Consider the following 17,412-nt stretch of genomic DNA (forward strand, 5'->3'; position numbering starts at 1 on the left):
CATGTTCTTCATTGCTGTCGTGAGCTATTCTGGATAGGCTTTGGGGGTGTTGACTGTTTGTGAGGAGTGTTGGATGTATTTGCTGGTATGCCCTTAATATTTTACACTCTAGTACATTATTACTCTAGGTTTCCACATTATTGACAAGAAACGCTCTAGTACATTATTATTAGTATTTTTATTATTACTACGAGCTATATTTTACACTAAAAGAATAAAAGAAAGTTTGAATTCAGAACATAGAGTGGTTGAAGAGAAACGCCATAACCATTAAAGCATCCACAGCAAGTACATTAATTCAAATCCAAAATCTCTTCTTTAACCATAAAATTAGTGAGTGTTAAGTGGACTTTGTAAATCCATGCACAAAAATATCAATTATGTGTATGGCCTTAGACAAACCGAGCGAATGAATGTAGGCTATATATAGAGTTTTCCAGCAGTAGTGGCCGAGCAAGCCCTCTTGTTGATTGGGAGGCAAAAGCCACACTTTGGCCTATTTATGTGGATACACCCTTAGTTTTCAGACCACCAAAGATTTATCATAATAAGCACTTGTGATATAATATCAGGTACTAAATAAAAATATATATAGAGTCACACCTGCATGGGACTTCCATGTGTGTCTCAAATCACTGTAAAATGTGTTAGATGCAAGCAAAAATTTCTCCAAAAACCTCCTTGAGAATTACACTAAATATTCGGAGACTCGGAGTTGATCATCCATAAGCGTGGAAACCTAGAGTATTAAACTAAGAGAAGGAATTCTCTGTGCGGACGCCTACATCGTCTCGTAATAAACTCACAACGAATGAGAACCTCATGCAAGGGTTTCGCTACCTAAATTCTGAGCTGTTGTGGAAGATTTCTTCCCTTTCAGATACATTATCGTAACATTAGTGGTTCGTGTGGTGGCCGATTTGAACGTTATCGTAATTGGAGTTGCATATGAAACAAGTAATGGTGATTGAGCTAGCATGTATGCAATATGCTGGCCAAAAAGAAAGCCAATACAAGTCTTGTCACTCTTTTATTGCCCCAATTATGTACTCGTTGTGTGTGTGTGCTGTTGGGATGGGGTTTTACACTTGCTTCAACCACTGGGGACTAGTACTACTGTGATGGTGCGTGATGTTTGTTGGATTGGCCAGACATATCCATATCAAGTTGAGTTGGATTCTATTGGAATACACCTAGAGAGAGAGAGGGTTTGAATTGCAGACATTTAAACTTGTCAGGGTCTAAAGTGAAAGAATAAATTAGTATTAAACTCGCCATTAGTAAAATTCGAACCTAGTTGGATTCTAATGCAATGATACTATGAAGATTTGAGTTAAGACACAGCAATGAGCCAAGTATAATTAGGTATCAAACTTGTTATGCATTGGAATTGAACTTGAGACCTTCCACAAACGTGCATGTGAAAAGGATACCACCGAACACGTGGTAGCAGTGAAATTAACAAGATTTGTGAGATATGCGTATAGTGACAAAATTGTCAGATTCACTTATCTTGCGATCCTTGACACCTACCTAACGACTTGAATAGCACACATACTACAAATATTGGAAAGCTTTCCAAATTGAAATTCATGCCCCTTTCAATGAGTGCCTAGGAACTAATGCATTGCACAAGACATGGAGATACGCATATCACTTTTCAATTCCTAGAATCAATGTTGCATGACCAGGATCGATAGAAGGTTTAGGATCTCGATCGGTACTTTATGGGCACGTTTGACACACAAAATCGATTTGGCTTGGACTAATTGAAGGGAATGGTTTGTTACGCAAGATCAATTTTGATAATAGACGAAAGCCAGCCGTTGAAGCTAAAAGCGATGCATCATCATCGTCGCTAGTTTTCCTTTCCTTGTGTCTCAAGTTACGGGTTTGGATTGGTTCTATTGAGGCCCGTCATTTTGATCCTCATCTATTTGGTTCAAGCTCAGATTGGAGTTACATGTGCATAACAGTTTGATCAATCAACCACCTCCTATAGTTTCTATTTTTCCGTTCTTTTTTCCTTTTTGTGATATAACATGTTCTGAACACTTTGTAATCAAATTATCTCCTTCAATCTTGGCAACTGCAAGATAATTCACAATCAAAGGCATTCGAGTATACAACAGATTCAAATCAATTGCATTTGGAGATCCCATTATTTGGTCAGTTTGAATATTAATAGGGGCTTCTTCCCCCATTGTGAAAATAGTAAATTTGATCTATCAAGTTAACGATAATTTCACTCATTTCGGGTAGCTTTGGTTTTGGGTTGGAAATCAGGTGATTTGCTATGGGCGGTGTTTGGGTCAATATTTGAACATTGGGCTTGAATGAGGGAAAGTCCAAAAATGCCAATTAAAAGGGGACTTGCCTGAAGCCTAGCATTGAGCCCAGAAGCAAGTTAAGGCCTTCTCAGCCAAGGGACACAAGCCACATGTCTATAATTGAAGTGACAAGTGATGGAGACTAAACTATGAGCCAAAGAACACTTTCTAGTGGCATTATAAGTTAGAAGTTGATGACTCACTACCCTCTAAGTGCTTTCGAGCAAGAGCAAAAGTTACAGCAGTCGGGCTAATTTGTCTATAAAAGGAAGAAAAGGCCCCAAAGACAAGGACACTCAACCAATCAAACAAACATACAAACTCTGCTTTCAAGCCAAATTTGCATCTAAAAGCTGAGATCAACCCAGATTCAGTCTTTTTTAGCGATAGTTCTCTGAAAAAGCAATATCTTACCTAGTATAAAAGCTCTGCTATCTCCCTCAGTGGTGTAGTATTGATTCCCTTGTGTAAACTTGTTTACCATCCATCCCTTTTTAGCATATAAACCCTGTAAATACAAAGAGAAGTGACTGCAAGAAGTTTAACCTTACCAGACAAGGTGAAATCTTGCTTCGAAGCTCTTTGTTTGTTTTCTAAATTAGTAGATCTATTGCTTAATGCATTCTCTAGCATATATTCAAGTCATTTCCACTTGTTTTTATATTGTAAGAAGTTCCATTTGCATCTGGATCTGGTTAGTTTAATGGATATGTTTTCATTAAAAGCAATCTAGGACCAAACACATGACTTAAGGGGCTCTGAACTCCCTCCATTCAAGCATACAAGATTATAAACTAAAAGTCCTTATTTACAAAGCAAGAAAAAGAACTTAATGTGGACTTAACCCATCTGACAATCCTTTGATAACAAGAAATCTGAGTAACTTGAGGCATAAGTAATCGACTTAAAACACACTTGTTCTACATGTGCTATATTGAGATACTAGTGGCATACCTAGCACTTGGTTAGTTTTGATTGCGAGCCTTAAGGCCTACACCTAAGGCCCCACAATGGCACCTTTCAGAACTAACTTCGTTCTCTTCTTGTAGCACATCAACAAACAAGAGCCCGACTACACATCCAAAGTGCCAATCCTTTGGGAAGCTGTACTGAGGTTCGAGGAGCCTTCTCCAGAGAAATCTTTGCCTGAACAGGCAGTACTAAGCGAACTATGCAATTGAGTATCTGCCACAACATGGAAAACCTTAGACACCCCATTCAATACCCAACTGATCATCGAAAACATTCTAAGGTTAATTACCGGGCAGAGTCGAGCTATTAGAAAAATATCGTAACTGTTGTCATTGACTTGCACCATAAACAATTTTGTGAGATCTCAAGACTCGATTAATCTCAATAACTCAATTCTTAAAACTATAATTGAGAGAAAACCTGACAATCTTTACCTTGATTGAAGTTCTACCAAAACAAGTCTCCATCTTCTGCGTCTTTAATATGGCACTCCGCCTCAGTCTGAGAGAGACATCTTACTGAAATACACAAGTGGAAACAGCCGTCACCTCCATCACCTGAACCAACATGTTGAACGCGCCATACAAAATATCACCACTATTTCCACACCATCCATTGAATAAATCTGCAGATTCAAATTTTTGAACTATTAGCCTTCTGAGTTTTGAGCACCTAGCTAAAGATTAGTCGGACCACATGACCCACAAAGAGTGTGAACTATAGCTAGTCAACTCTAGCGAGGATCTCAGAACCTCAATACAAAACCTCAAACAACAGTCGAAGGGAGTAACCACCAAACACTATTATAAACGCCAGACAAACGCATGCATGCTTTCCATCTTATTCCAGTATGTTACCAAAAATCTGCTTCCAATAATCCCACAACTCCTTACGAACAAGTTAAGTATTCATATACTTGCAGATGGTAAGAAAGCTCCAACATATTCCCCTACAACCCTACTATTGTATTTCCCCATCTCACAAACACTACAGCCTAGCGAAACATGCCCTTTTTGAATGGGGATTTGGTACCAATTGTGTCGAGAAAGGGATGAGCAGAAGCATGTCTTGAAAATCAAAAGCAAACTACTTCCCACATACCAAATAGAAGTCTTAATATCATTTATTAAAACTCTGTATATAAACTGTACAAAAACCATAAGGAAATTAAACATAAAAAAAAAGTTCAAGAACATAAACAAATCCAAACCCAAAACTAACCGCAATTCTCAGCTTGCCTATGTCGCAAGCCATAAACACAAAATCTGCCTCTTTCATTTCCAGTATCGCATCCACTTTCTGTTAGTGTCTATACCAATCTATGAAAATGTGGCATTGAATGCAATAACTTTCCAGAAACTTCACTTGAAAGATGCGTAACATGTACTTTACCCTCTCAACGGAGAACACGAAAAGAAAATCTACAACGAGTGATCTACTATATAATAAAGTGTTTAGCCCTCCCACTACCCAGTTCGGGAAGATCAGTAGTTAAATCTATCAGTTTCCAAAGCAAATACAAATACAACTACAGTCATTAATATAATAGAAAGTTCTCTTACAAATGCTGGAAGCGATACAAATCATATTTGTTCTTTGGCATCGTAAGACCAATATCAAATAGTAAAGACTTTGTAATGCAGCGATGGTGCACCCAAGATACCTTCGCTTGAGAAAAGCCAACAAAAAGTCAGATTATATGGAATTTGAAAAGCACAAGCGTTTCGTTTACAGTACGAAATTATCTGAAATTAAACTGTATAATATTACACTACTAAAAGAGTAAACTCAAATGCAACGAAAGCAATGCATCCAAGCATTAGGTTTACACGATCAACTACTTTAAAAATAATTTAGGAAAGAGTTATGGCAATTTCCTTCTCATCAAGTAAACTTGGTAATTCATATATGCAAAGAGAATTGTACAAATGCACAACAATAAGAATTTCGTAAAATTGCTAGCATCCTGCAACTACAGAGCATTACGCCAATACTCTTTTACGAAGCACGCAATCTTACAACTTGGAAACCGAGAGATGCATTGCATTCTAATCAACATGCATGGGTTCCGAGCCCCCAGCCGCATCTTCCATTCCATTTTTCTGCTCTTTCTCCTCAATTAAATTCCTCTGTTCTTCCTCTATGGTATTCCGCAACTCATCCACCTGCAAGAAGATAAAATACACCGGGAAATTACACCACTTTCTTAAAGCATTCTAATTCTACTGCTTAATGCACACAACATATCGAGAATTCAATATAGCTCACATACCACATGCAGGAGCAGAGCAAACTGCTTCTTCCTCAGCTCCAGCGTCCGCGAACTTGTGGTGTTCTCCGCATCCAATAACGCAATCTCCTTCTCCATATCTGATATGATCTTGAGCGTCTCGGACCTCCGCGGCTGGGTAGCAATCAATTTCCTGATCGACTCACACTCCTCCTTGTGCCTTCTTTCGATCTTACTCTCCTCGAGCTGCTTCTTCAGCATCTCAATGTCGGTCTTCGCCTGCACAATCTGCCGGTTAATCTCCTCCCTCAGCTCGTCGAGGTTGTGCTTCTCCCGGAGATTTGCATCCACGACGGCTTTGCTCTTTGGGAGCGGAATCTCGAACGTGTTGAGCTCCTGCAGGAAAGCCTTGGCGACCTTGTCGCAGTCGGAGAAGTTGTCATCGTTCTTGTCGAGCTCGACGAACAGGGACGTGAACTTCTTCTGGAGCTTCTTCAACGGCGGTTCGCCTCTCGTGGTGGTGGTTCGAGTGAGAAGTCTGTGTTTGATGATGAAGTCATCTTCGAGCAGCCCGAACGCGTAGTTCGGCGCCAAGCCAGCATCGGAACTGACCGGAGACTATGAGTCCGGCGCAAATTCGATTTAGAATTTGACAAACCCTAATCTAATTTCCAGAAAGAAAATCCCCGTTCACGTCGGAGGATTCAACTTCTGTTTGTGGAATCCAACGGCAGAGGAAGATGTTAGTTCTTTTTGCTCGAGGTTAATTGGACGGTCGGATGCGCTTCACGGTTAAACACTGCTACACCGGATCCAGGATGTTTATTTTGTCAACAGGGCTTTTATATTTGGGACAGAAACCAAATTTCTCACGAAAAAAATAGAAGAATTATTATTATTATTATTTTTAACAAACAATATCATCTATACTAAGGGAAATAATGTGTGCTTAGCCTCACAATAAACTAGTAATAATGCAATTCAAACTCGTATCTGACGATAATCAAATCTAAGACCTCTCACTTATAAGTGAAGAGGAATACCACTATACCATAGTACTAAGTGGCAAAAAATAGAAGAAATTAGTCCATCTCTAATCGAAAAGGCTAAATATAGTCTCGTCCAGAGTCATAACTGAAGAGGCTAAACATAGTCCCTCAATGATTTATTAGTTTTAATTTTATACTATTAATTTATTAGTTAATTTAATTAATCTATCGTTTGATGTTTTCAGATCTAACCATTGAATTTGAATCAATTATCGGAAATGAGGAGCTGGGCCGCAAAAAAAGGTTAAGAGGGGACTACATTTGGCTAACCTGGGAATATGATCCTTTCCAGATCCCTTCCAGTCGGATCCGGACAATCATTCAATCTTAGCCGTTCAAAAGAAAATCGAACGGTCATGAAAATGTTTTGCCGCCATTGGAATAGGAAGAAGCTACGATGGCAACAATGGCCACCGAATCCTCTGCATTGAATCCCCAGCAATAATGTTAATGATAGGAAGGGTTGAGAGGGTGCGGAGGTGGAGGAGACGACGGCATCGCTGTCGAAATCGTAGTCTAGATTGATGGCTTCAAGGTCCTGTTCGAGACAAGTTGAGATCGTGGCTTTGCGAATCTGTTCGAGGAAGAAGATGGAGCTGCGATGGCTTCGCGGCTGTGCTGGAGGCAAGGCTTGCAGCCAAAATTCAGGATCCGGAGGATCTGGTTGGGAGGGATCCGGAGAGTATTTCTCGCTAACCTGATACCCATTTGGCCAAATAAAGGTCTGGTGGGCTCCATTTAATTTTAGTCTAACCGTCGATTGGAGATGAGTTTTAGGCAAATTAGGTCATTTTTTTATTTTTAAACCCTTATCATTCTCCATTGGAGATTGCCTTGGCCTCGTTTGGCAGCTCAAACTATACTGACTATTTCAGTCGGATAGGATAAATAGTCATCGGATAATATTGACTAAATTAGTCGAACGTTTAGTGCAATATCAAACTAATGACCGTATTATTTATAAAGTTTTTAGTACTTGTTAATAATACTTTTCAATTGATAATTTAAACAAAAAGAAAAAAAAATCACAAATGTGTTTTTCAAAATAAAATATACAATCCAACAGTAAAAATCCTCAATCCATTGTTAATGGAAGCCTTAAGCAGACTCTCCAAGCTTTCGTCGCAATATCATCTTTGAATCAATTAATGCTTCTCTCAAATTGAATCAACAACTTCTCATCTTCGAACTCAATTAATGTCTTCTCTCCAAGTGAATCGACATCTTCCCCTCTTCGAACTCAATATCGTCCTCTATCAAAGTGCTAGAACTCAAAACCTCCATGAGAGATGACGACACTAAAACAGAAATTCCATGCTTTACAAAGAAATCAATTGTCACGCCTAACCTTGAAATTTCCTCCAAACACCAGGTAGGCACGTGCTGGCCAACACGCACGGGTGACAAAGCCATATTAACATGCATGTAAGTTATGAAGAAAGAACGAATGTAAAATAAAACACGTAAACTTAACAATAATGAATATGCAAACGTGGGAACGTATTCAAAGTATACAACTAATCAAAAATACTGTAGAAGGAATATTATGAAAAGGTACGAACAAATGAATGGTTCATACACTGAGAGGAGTCGAAGATACTAATGTGGGAGTGCCTTGACACCGGGATTGTACTCCTCAATTCTAAATCCTGAAGGGGCACAAAACAAAGTATGAGTGGACCAAGTTTACACACACACACACACACACACACACACACACTAAAATAATTAGTCTTCAACGTACTAACCCCCAGTTTTAGAAAACTCGTATAGCATAATAAGTAATAGGTTTTCCGAAAACCCTAGCATGCCATAAAACCTTCATAAAACGTATATCATATATAATATCCTTAGTAGTGGTATCACAATCACCCGAAGGCACCACATCGCCCGCCTGAAGCATATATAAATCTTCCGCCCAAAGGCACTACAGTCGCCCTCCCCGAAGGCACATAGTATGAATATCCACTAAGCAAGCATAGAAAATCATGAACATAATCTTTCTAAAATATATCTTAATCGAAGCTCAATAGCTCAAACATCATATCATAAATCATATTCATAAATATCTCAATAATGTAAATTCGATAAAGCATGATATTTCATAAAGTGTAAATCTGATAACTCAATAAACGTTTCATAAAATGTAGTCATAAAATCATGTTTTTCATGTATGCATTTCTAGTAATTAAATCATGCATTTTGGAAGAGGGTCCACTTACAGATACTCCGTCATCGAAAAGCCGTTCGAACAAGGGAGGACAAAATCGCCACTAATAAACACACTAATTTGGAGTAGTATCGTGGCAGAAGTTGGCTGGAAAATGGCCTGGAAGGCTCAGGTTCTTGCCGGAATTTGGGGAAGTCTCCCAGAGTAGTTTCCTCCGTCGAGAACGACGCTATCTCGTCGTGACTCGTTGGGGAGACGATGAATAATGCCTCCCTATGCAGAGGGAAAGAGATCAGTGAGCTCGAGGCTCGTCCCTTCGATTATGGACGCGAGAATGGGTATAAAAGATGGGGTTAGGGTATTGTAGTCTCGCCGGGGTGGTGATGGTGGCTAGGTGTTTGCACTTGCAGAGAAAGGAGAGGGATGAGAGATATCAGACAGTTCGAGTGAGGGAGAGCTGAGAGAGATGAGGGAGTTAAAGGGAAAAGAGGTCGAGAAAAATGAGAAAGTGGGAAAGAGAGTTCAACTGGGAAGAGGGAGACAGAGAGGGGACACAGGACAACTTGTGGGCCCAGTGGCTTACACTACAAAATCCACCAAAGGCAAAATTTAAAATAAATATCCCAACCAAAGTGAAATTACAAATTACCCTCGACGTTCCGTGTTTCATAAAATCTGGGACAGGTCGTTATAATCAATGCAGCAAAAAAACCCAAATAAAATAAAAAAACCCAATTTTGAGATTTCTAATCCATTGAAATCAAAGACCCAGATGAAATCTCACCTAGTTTTGAGCTTACCCACATCAACAAAATCAAGGAACAATTAAGCCAAAAACTCAGATAATATATCGTGAACAGGATCGACGACACTTTGGGTTCTATCTGCCACCTTTGGATTCCGTTCGAAATCTTCTTGATGCTGATTGAAGGTGGGGATGGAAAAAGAGGGAGAGAAAGGAGTTTCCGATCTACAGAGCAGATAACGAGATGGGTTGGAGAAAAGCGAGCGTGCTATCGTTTTAGGCATGAACGGTGAACCCAACTAAATAATACCAAGGTTTTGCTTGGAATAAACAAGTAGGCGTATGAGGTATTAAATAGGTGGGGCTAGACTAATAATCTGATGCTTATTTAGTACAAGACTCACCGAACACCTGCTTCTTATTATATAGTACTATTCGGTGTCTTATACGGTGTGCCAAACAATGGTCCAATATATCCATCTATGAGATGAGAAACAAATTCTAGAGGGAACGAAGAAAAAAGTGTAAAAGCATAAAAGACTAGATCTTACATTACTATGTTGTAGGTTCCAAGTAGAATTGTTATATAATTCACTTGTTACGTATTTTTCCGCACACTACCAAGATTTTAAAAGATGCTAGGCGCTAACTGGATAGTTGGCTGGGGCCTAGCAGCATAGGCAGATTATTAATTTTATATAAAACATAAACATAAATATCTAATTATACTTAAAAAATATACATAATTGTAATATGATACATAAATTGCAAAGTAAAATGACATACAGATTATAAAGTAAGAACATATTAAAAACATGGGGAACAAACATATAATGACTATTTATTCAAGTATTTAACAAATATCTTACAAGTATTGAAAAAATAAAATGCAAAATGAAAATTATTTATTTTTTGTCCAAGCAAGAGTCACGATCTAGACAAATGCTTTGGTGAGTCTAGACAGGTGTTTAGGCGAGTCTAGGTGGGTTAGGCACCCGTCTAGACTCGCCGAAGCACCTGCCTGGATCGTGACTCTTACTTAGACATCAAGTTCATGGTAGGATTGGGATTAGTAGCATTTAGGGTGGAATCGGTGATGGAAATTTCACCATTGAGGGGGGGGTGGCAACATTCTCCATGGGAGGGGGTTCATAAATGTTTTTTTAATTTATTTTTTATTTTTTTAAGGAACAGGCATAGCAAAAATCCTAGGATCTTTGTAATTTATGTTTATTTTGAGATTTCAATTGTCTAATACTATTCTTTTCACTTAGGAGGCAATATATAAATATTACAGACTTGATTTACAAGGTAAGAATATGCAGTAATATTTACCCTAATTATACAGACTTAAACGAGGAACAAAATCCTCCTAATTACACATGAAAGTGAACTCACTCCGACAATTCTTTCCCCAAACTATGCCTCTTCAACTTGGTCTTTGGAGGAACTTCCACTTTCACTGGATCCCGCTTCATTACTGTATTGTTCACGTGTTTGCTTAATCACATCTCGTTGTACAGCTTTTGATTCGTCAAAATCACAATTGGTAATATCCTCATACAAAGAAATCCTTCTGTTGGAATATTGTTTCATCGTCCGGTTTAGCTCTTTCTTCTGTATCTTGTTCATACACTGAACGGAATCCGCACTTCTTCACCTTTAAGCATGTCTTGTTTTTGACAACATATCTTGTTTCGAAATGAAACCGAATCCGATCCTTGCATTTCTTCCAACGATTGGCCTCATGATCATGGCCTCGTTGCAAAAGGAATTTCCTAAATAGAAAGACCAACCAAAGGTGATTTGACGCTACCTTGTTAAGACAAACTCCAATGCTCATACCCCCTCTAGAAATGTGTTGTTTGAACCAAAACTGCAAGTACATAGAATTACATGTTTATGATGTCCTAGCGAATTTAGTTCCCTAGTGGAAGCTGAAAATTTGGACCAACTACAAATAGAGCTCACGCAGCAAACCCCATCCACTTGTTATTGCATGAGTGCGAAGGTCACTTCTCAATCACCGAATCTCCTATGCTTTGGTTGTTGAACCACTCAGGAATTTCACTTCCAGGAATTACTATACTGAAAAATTCCAAAAAATGAGAGAGCTCCTGCACAAAGGAACAATGTAAATAAATGTACACAACTAAGGTGACGGGGGATGATAGGAGAAAGGGAAATACCTGAAGGAATCTCTTTAGCATTGGATACATTATGGCATTGCAACCTTGATTTCCAGCCAAACTGAAGCAATTGACAGAATACAACCAAAACCCGTTTACTCTGCAAGCATGTGGTAAATATGGGAGCATTTTTAAGGAAGCACAATAGTCCATGCCTATATAATAATTTGCTGTTTAATGGAGAGGTTGGCAGTTGTTGAAGCCGTTTGCAATTTTGCAATTCAAAATACTTCAGCTTAGAAAGCCCACTGATGCTTGCAGGAAGGCTAACAAAATGGTTTCCGCTAAGATTTAGTATTTTTGAAGAAGACAAGAAACCAATATCCTTGGGAATTTCTCCTTCACAAAGATTGCAGTTCTCTAGATTTAAATTCTTCAGAAAGCATAAATCTTTCTGTTGACCCTAAAAATTACAAAGCCTAGGTGGCGCGCAGGCCGAGTAACTAATGAGCTAACTATGTCATTCGGTTGATGCGGGGCGTGCCAACTCGTCAGCCGAGGAGTAAAATTTGTTGATGTTGCATTGAGTACGTTGCTGACTTCTGGATCTTACAACTGCGACTGGGGAAAGAACACGTCTCGGTCTTTAGGTTCTCGAGCCTGAAGACAAGGCTGCTAGTTCTGCGAAGTTCACGAATCGTTGGCACCGAATTTGGTCATAGTGATTATATTTGTGAGAGTATAAACACGTCGAATCGACACCAGACTATATGGACACAAGTACTCAGAGGTGATGTGCGTCTTGATGGTAAATGTGGTTCAACCGTCAGAATGCCGAACTCTGAACTCACTTGCGAATATCCAATCATAAAATCACTCGGCGTTCAATGTGCCGAATGTCGTAACTCGTAACACCTTACTTCACCGAAAAGGCTAATAAGATGACCTCTACCAATAAGGATTTGGAAACCCTTCTCGGTCAAGACTTAGATAGGTAACCAGTCGGTCTCGACGCAGTTCTGTTTATCCAAATTGAAGATGCTCCTCGGTCGGCTGATTCTACGGCAACAGTGCTATTTATCCAAACTGAAGATGTTCGCCGGTTGCCTTCACAGTGCTGTTTATCCAAACTGAAGATGTGTCAGAGGAAAAAGAAAATAAAAAAAAATTTCAAGATGTTTGAAAGGTTTTGCGCAGGGCAATTGTGTGTTGAATTAGAGGGCCTTTTTATGTTGAACAGTGCCTTGTATTTATAAGGTAGGTATTTGGTTGACACGGCTATATAATTGCGGAGTCCGACTGTAACTCTAACTTGCAGAATGAAATACGACCCGTGTGACTAACTTTTCAAATAAAAACCCATCTAGGTTTATCCCATCATGACCAAAGACCTAGCCTACCTAGGCTTCTTATCATGACTCCATCACCATTAAATCCTAGGCTTATCACATCACCACATCATCACCAAAAACCTAGCTTTCCTAGGCTTTCATCATCTTTTACAAAAAAGCCGCAGTAGCCTTTATCCTATGCATGTATAATAAAATGAAATATAATCCCATCATGCATGCCTTATTATCTGATACTTTAAAGACCATCTTCCATCAAATACATGGCATCCAATTCTTGCACAGCATCAGTCAATCACCCATTCAATCTCATATGTATCTCCTCATAGTCTTTATCTGACTAACATTTAATTTGCACACAAATTGCTGCTTAACCAGATAAGAATCTCAAAGCTTGAGATATAGTTTGCATCCATTTGTCTTATATAAAAACAATTCTTTACTAAAAGATAATGATTATGATAAAATCATAATAATATCTTTTAATAATAAAATTACCTTCACCATTTCATCCGTCAGTCTGGAATTATGCTCAATCAACGGTCTCGATTGCATGGGCCGATGGTGTAAATTTGGATCCAAACATTGCCCCCCAATTTCCTTGAACTTCGGCCTGTAAGCCGAATGTTTAAGGAAATTAACTGTTCATCGTCAACAACATTTCATCGTATTGCCGAAACAAATTTTGTACCTCGACATTAAAGCCACCTCTGTTTTGCCAATGTCGTAAAGCGGGACCGAGGCCGAGAGTAATTGGGGTCGAGGTCAATAAAAACTGTTCCTGAGCTCGACCTGCCTATATATATATATATAAACCTGATGTGACACTGCTGTACATGTAGTTGGCATATATATATTGTTTCAGGTTGCCATAACCGAGAAGAAAAAGGTGCCATATATATATATATATATATATATATAAAAGTAGCCTGATGTAGGCTGACTTTAACACCAAGGCTATAATGATGTTGGCTTGTCATTTCAAACAAATTGCACACTGCACCAAGTATATATATAGGGGTGTGCTATCCACACATTTCATTTTACTTCTCACACATCCTTGATAATTTATGTCCGTTGATCTTCTTCAATTCATCCGATCCGACGGTCGAAAATTTAAAAGGTGTGTGAGAAGTAAAATGGAATGTGGATATCACACCCCTATATATTAAAAGTGACCGAATTCTTCTCCTGACAAATGCCAACAGTGGAACCACTTGCTGATGACAAGGTCCTCGACCGAGACAAAAAATTGGCCACAATGAACAACGAATGCAACTGCATGCTGACTTATTGTACAAATATATGCTGCATATATGCTTAACTGTTCGCACTGCTTGTTGACCCCTTTATTTTCTTACGTCTCAGCCTGCACGGTCGAATGATTAAGAAAATACTTTATTCTCCTTTTTTTTTCTTTTTCTTTTTTTTTTAGCAAAAGAAAATGAAAACAACTCAATCATAATCAGGAGGAGGCCAACGATGCTTTATTCCAAACCGAGATCTTTTTACATCAAAACTTTCACTTTGAGATTTTTCAAAGTTGAATAACATATCATCTCCAAATATGTTCGGCTTGACAAAAGATTTTTATCATCAACTGCCGAATGTGTTGAACAATTATTATGCCCCCCAGGCATAATTTCGCCAATTTCAACTTTTAACTCGAAAAACTTAGCCGAACAGGATTTCTCCATATCGGCTTTATCACCAATAACCATGTCAATTGGGGTAGTTTCGGCATCTAAAATCACGTCTCCAATTACCATATCAATTGATGTGGTTTTATGGTCAGAAGTTGTGTATTGGTCTTGTTCGTCATTGGAACACTCATCTGACGAATCATTTTCTGAGTCAATTTTTGGCTCAGAAACTTGAACATTTTCTTCTAGGCCTACCACACTTTCAGTCTCGACCGAAAAAATAGGTGACTTAGGTTTTTCATCTAGGCCTACCACACTTTTAGTCTCGACTGAAAAAATAGGTGGCTTAGGTTTTTCTTCTTGGCGAACCATATTTTCAGTCTCGACTGAAAAAATAGGTGGCCTTTGTTCTTCAGCCAAATTAACAATTTTTTTAGGCCGAATGTTGGTTGTGGCCAGAGTGAAAATTGTCCCTCGATCTTTTGATCCAACCATTCTTCAAATGGAATTGATTTGAACCCAAAAGGCGTTTTCTTATCGAATCACTCATAATATCGAATTTATCGTCATTTAACCATTGATCTTGTAAGCTGCGATGAACTTTCACTTTTATCATTTGAGAGAAAAATTTCTCCCTTTCTTTATTTGATTCGACGATCCGGCCAAGGCGTTTTTGTCGCTTGACAATCTCCTCGAATAGGCGCCGAATCTCATCCTGATTGTGATCTTGGTACATCATGTGAACTTCGTAGTTTTAGCACTGTGTCCCATTGGGCTTGCCAAAATGTTGACCCTAAAAATTACAAAGCCTACGTGGCGCGCAGGCCGAGTAACTAATGAGCTAACTACGTCCTTCGGTTGATGCAGGGCGTGCCAACTCGTCGGTCGAGCTCGACCGAGGAGTAAAATTTGTTGATGTTACGTTGAGTGCATTGTTGACTTCTTAATCTTGTAACTGTGACCGGGGAAAGAACATGTCTTGGCCTTTGGGTTCTCGAGCCTAAAGACAAGGCTGCAGGTTCTGCGAAGTTGCCGAATCGTCGACGCCGAATTCGGTCACAGTGATTATATTTGTGAGAGTATAAGCACGTCGAATCGATACCAGACTATATGGACACAAGTACTAAAAGGTGATGTGTGTCTTGATGGTAAATGTGGTTCGGCCGTCAGAATGCCGAACTATGAAACTCACTTGTGAATATCCAATCATAAAATCACTCGACGTTCAATGTGCCGAATGTCGTAACTCGTAACACCTTACTTCGCCGAAAAGGCTAATAAGATGACCTCTGCCAATAAGGATTCGGAAACCCTTCTCGGCCGAGACCTGGATAGGTAACCAGTCAGTCTCGACGCAGTGCTATTTATCCAAACTGAAGATACTCCTAAGTCGGCTGATTTTGTGGCAACAGTGTTGTTTATCTAAACTGAAGAAGTGTTGGCAGAAAAAGAAAATAAAAAAAAATCTCAAGATATTTGAAAGGTTTTGCGCAGGGCAATTGTGTGTTGAATTGAAGGGCCTTTTTACATTGCATATCGCCTTGTATTTATAGGGTAGATATTTGCTTGACACAGCTATATAATTGTGGAGTCCGACTACAACTCTAACTTGCAGAATGACATACGACCCGTGTGGCTAACTTTTCTAATAAAAACCCATCTAAGTTTATCCCATCATGACCGGAAAATTTTTAGGTGTACCGGGTACACCAAATTTTTTTGGTGTACCCTCACTCATTAGAATTTTTTTGGTGTACAAAAAGTGAGGGTGCACCAAATTTTTTTGGTGCACCCTCACCATTATGAGTGAGGGTACACCAAATTTTTTTGGTGTGCCGGGTACATCGAAAAATCCCTCATCATGACCAAAGACCTAGCCTACCTAGGCTTCTTATCATAACTCCATCACCATCAAACCCTAGGCTTATCACATCACCACATCATCACCAAAAAACTAGCTTTCCTAGGCTTTCATCATCTTTTACAAAACTGCCGTAGTAGCCTTTATCCCATGCATGTATAATAAAATGAAATATAATCCCATCATGCATGCCTTATTATCTGATACTTTAAAGACCATCTTCCATCAAATACATGGCATCCAATTCTTGCATGGCATCAATCAATCACCCATTCAATCTCATCTGTATCTCCTCATAGTCTTTATCTGACCAACATTTAGTTTGCACACAAATTGCTGCTTAACCAGATAAGAATCTCAAAGCTTGAGATATAGTTTGCATCCCATTTATCTTATACAAAAACAATTCTTTACTAAAGATAATTATTATGATAAAATCATAATAATATCTTTTAATAATAAAATTACCTTCACCTTTTCATCCGTCGGTCTGGAACTATGCTCAATTAACAGTCTCAATTGCATGGACCGATGGTGTAAATTTGGATACAAACATTTTCATAGTAGCTAAGACCAGACTCACAGGGTGAGAAATCTTTGTTGGAAATTCGCCAAAAGTGAAGAAGGAAGGCCATGATCTAGCTGGTGGTGCATTACATATGAGAAAATTTGATAGTTCAAAAATTTTCACTGAAACCGGGGAGGATTCCATCTCTCTCAAGGCAATTCCACTTAAATCAATTTCCTCCAAACTCCAACGTATAACTGAGGAAGGCATTTCCTGAACAATAGTTCGGCTTAAAGAAAGCTTAGAGAAAATTTTCATTTCTCGAACAAATTCTGGAATCTTTTTTACTTTTGAGCAGCCAGAAATATCAAATATTTCTAGAGATTCCATTTCTACCTTGTTTGGGAGACTCTTAATACTTTTACA

At 38.8% G+C, this 17,412-nt stretch overlaps 1 protein-coding gene across 1 annotated transcript; it reads right to left on the reverse strand.

Moving 5' to 3' along the window:
* Positions 1-3,074: 3,074 nt before the first annotated feature.
* On the reverse strand, positions 3,075-14,989 carry LOC103958046. The gene is made up of 6 exons (XM_048583015.1): positions 14,487-14,989; positions 11,686-11,746; positions 11,524-11,613; positions 5,575-6,150; positions 3,737-5,467; positions 3,075-3,515 (listed from the first exon to the last, which is right to left on the reverse strand). Exons 1-5 carry the CDS (start codon positions 14,987-14,989, stop codon positions 5,351-5,353), a joined length of 1,347 nt encoding a protein of 448 aa, XP_048438972.1. The 3' UTR covers positions 3,075-3,515; positions 3,737-5,350.
* Positions 14,990-17,412: the final 2,423 nt, after the last annotated feature.

The sequence above is a fragment of a genome, unplaced genomic scaffold (assembly GCF_019419815.1).
Source record: "Pyrus x bretschneideri cultivar Hongxiangsu unplaced genomic scaffold, Pyrus_bretschneideri_v1 Contig1, whole genome shotgun sequence".
Classification (NCBI taxonomy): Eukaryota; Viridiplantae; Streptophyta; class Magnoliopsida; order Rosales; family Rosaceae; genus Pyrus; species Pyrus x bretschneideri.

Excerpts from the sequence above, each read along its gene's own strand:
- LOC103958046 (XM_048583015.1), bottom strand. The coding sequence starts at position 14,989 with ATGGTTCGCCAAGAAGAAAAACCTAAGCCACCTATTTTTTCAGTCGAG. Across the intron at positions 6,151-11,523 it reads ACCAAAGCATAGGAGATTCG|TCTCCGGTCAGTTCCGATGC; the intron begins GTGATTGAGAAG and ends CCGGACTCATAG. Across the intron at positions 5,468-5,574 it reads TTGCTCTGCTCCTGCATGTG|GTGGATGAGTTGCGGAATAC; the intron begins GTATGTGAGCTA and ends ATCTTCTTGCAG.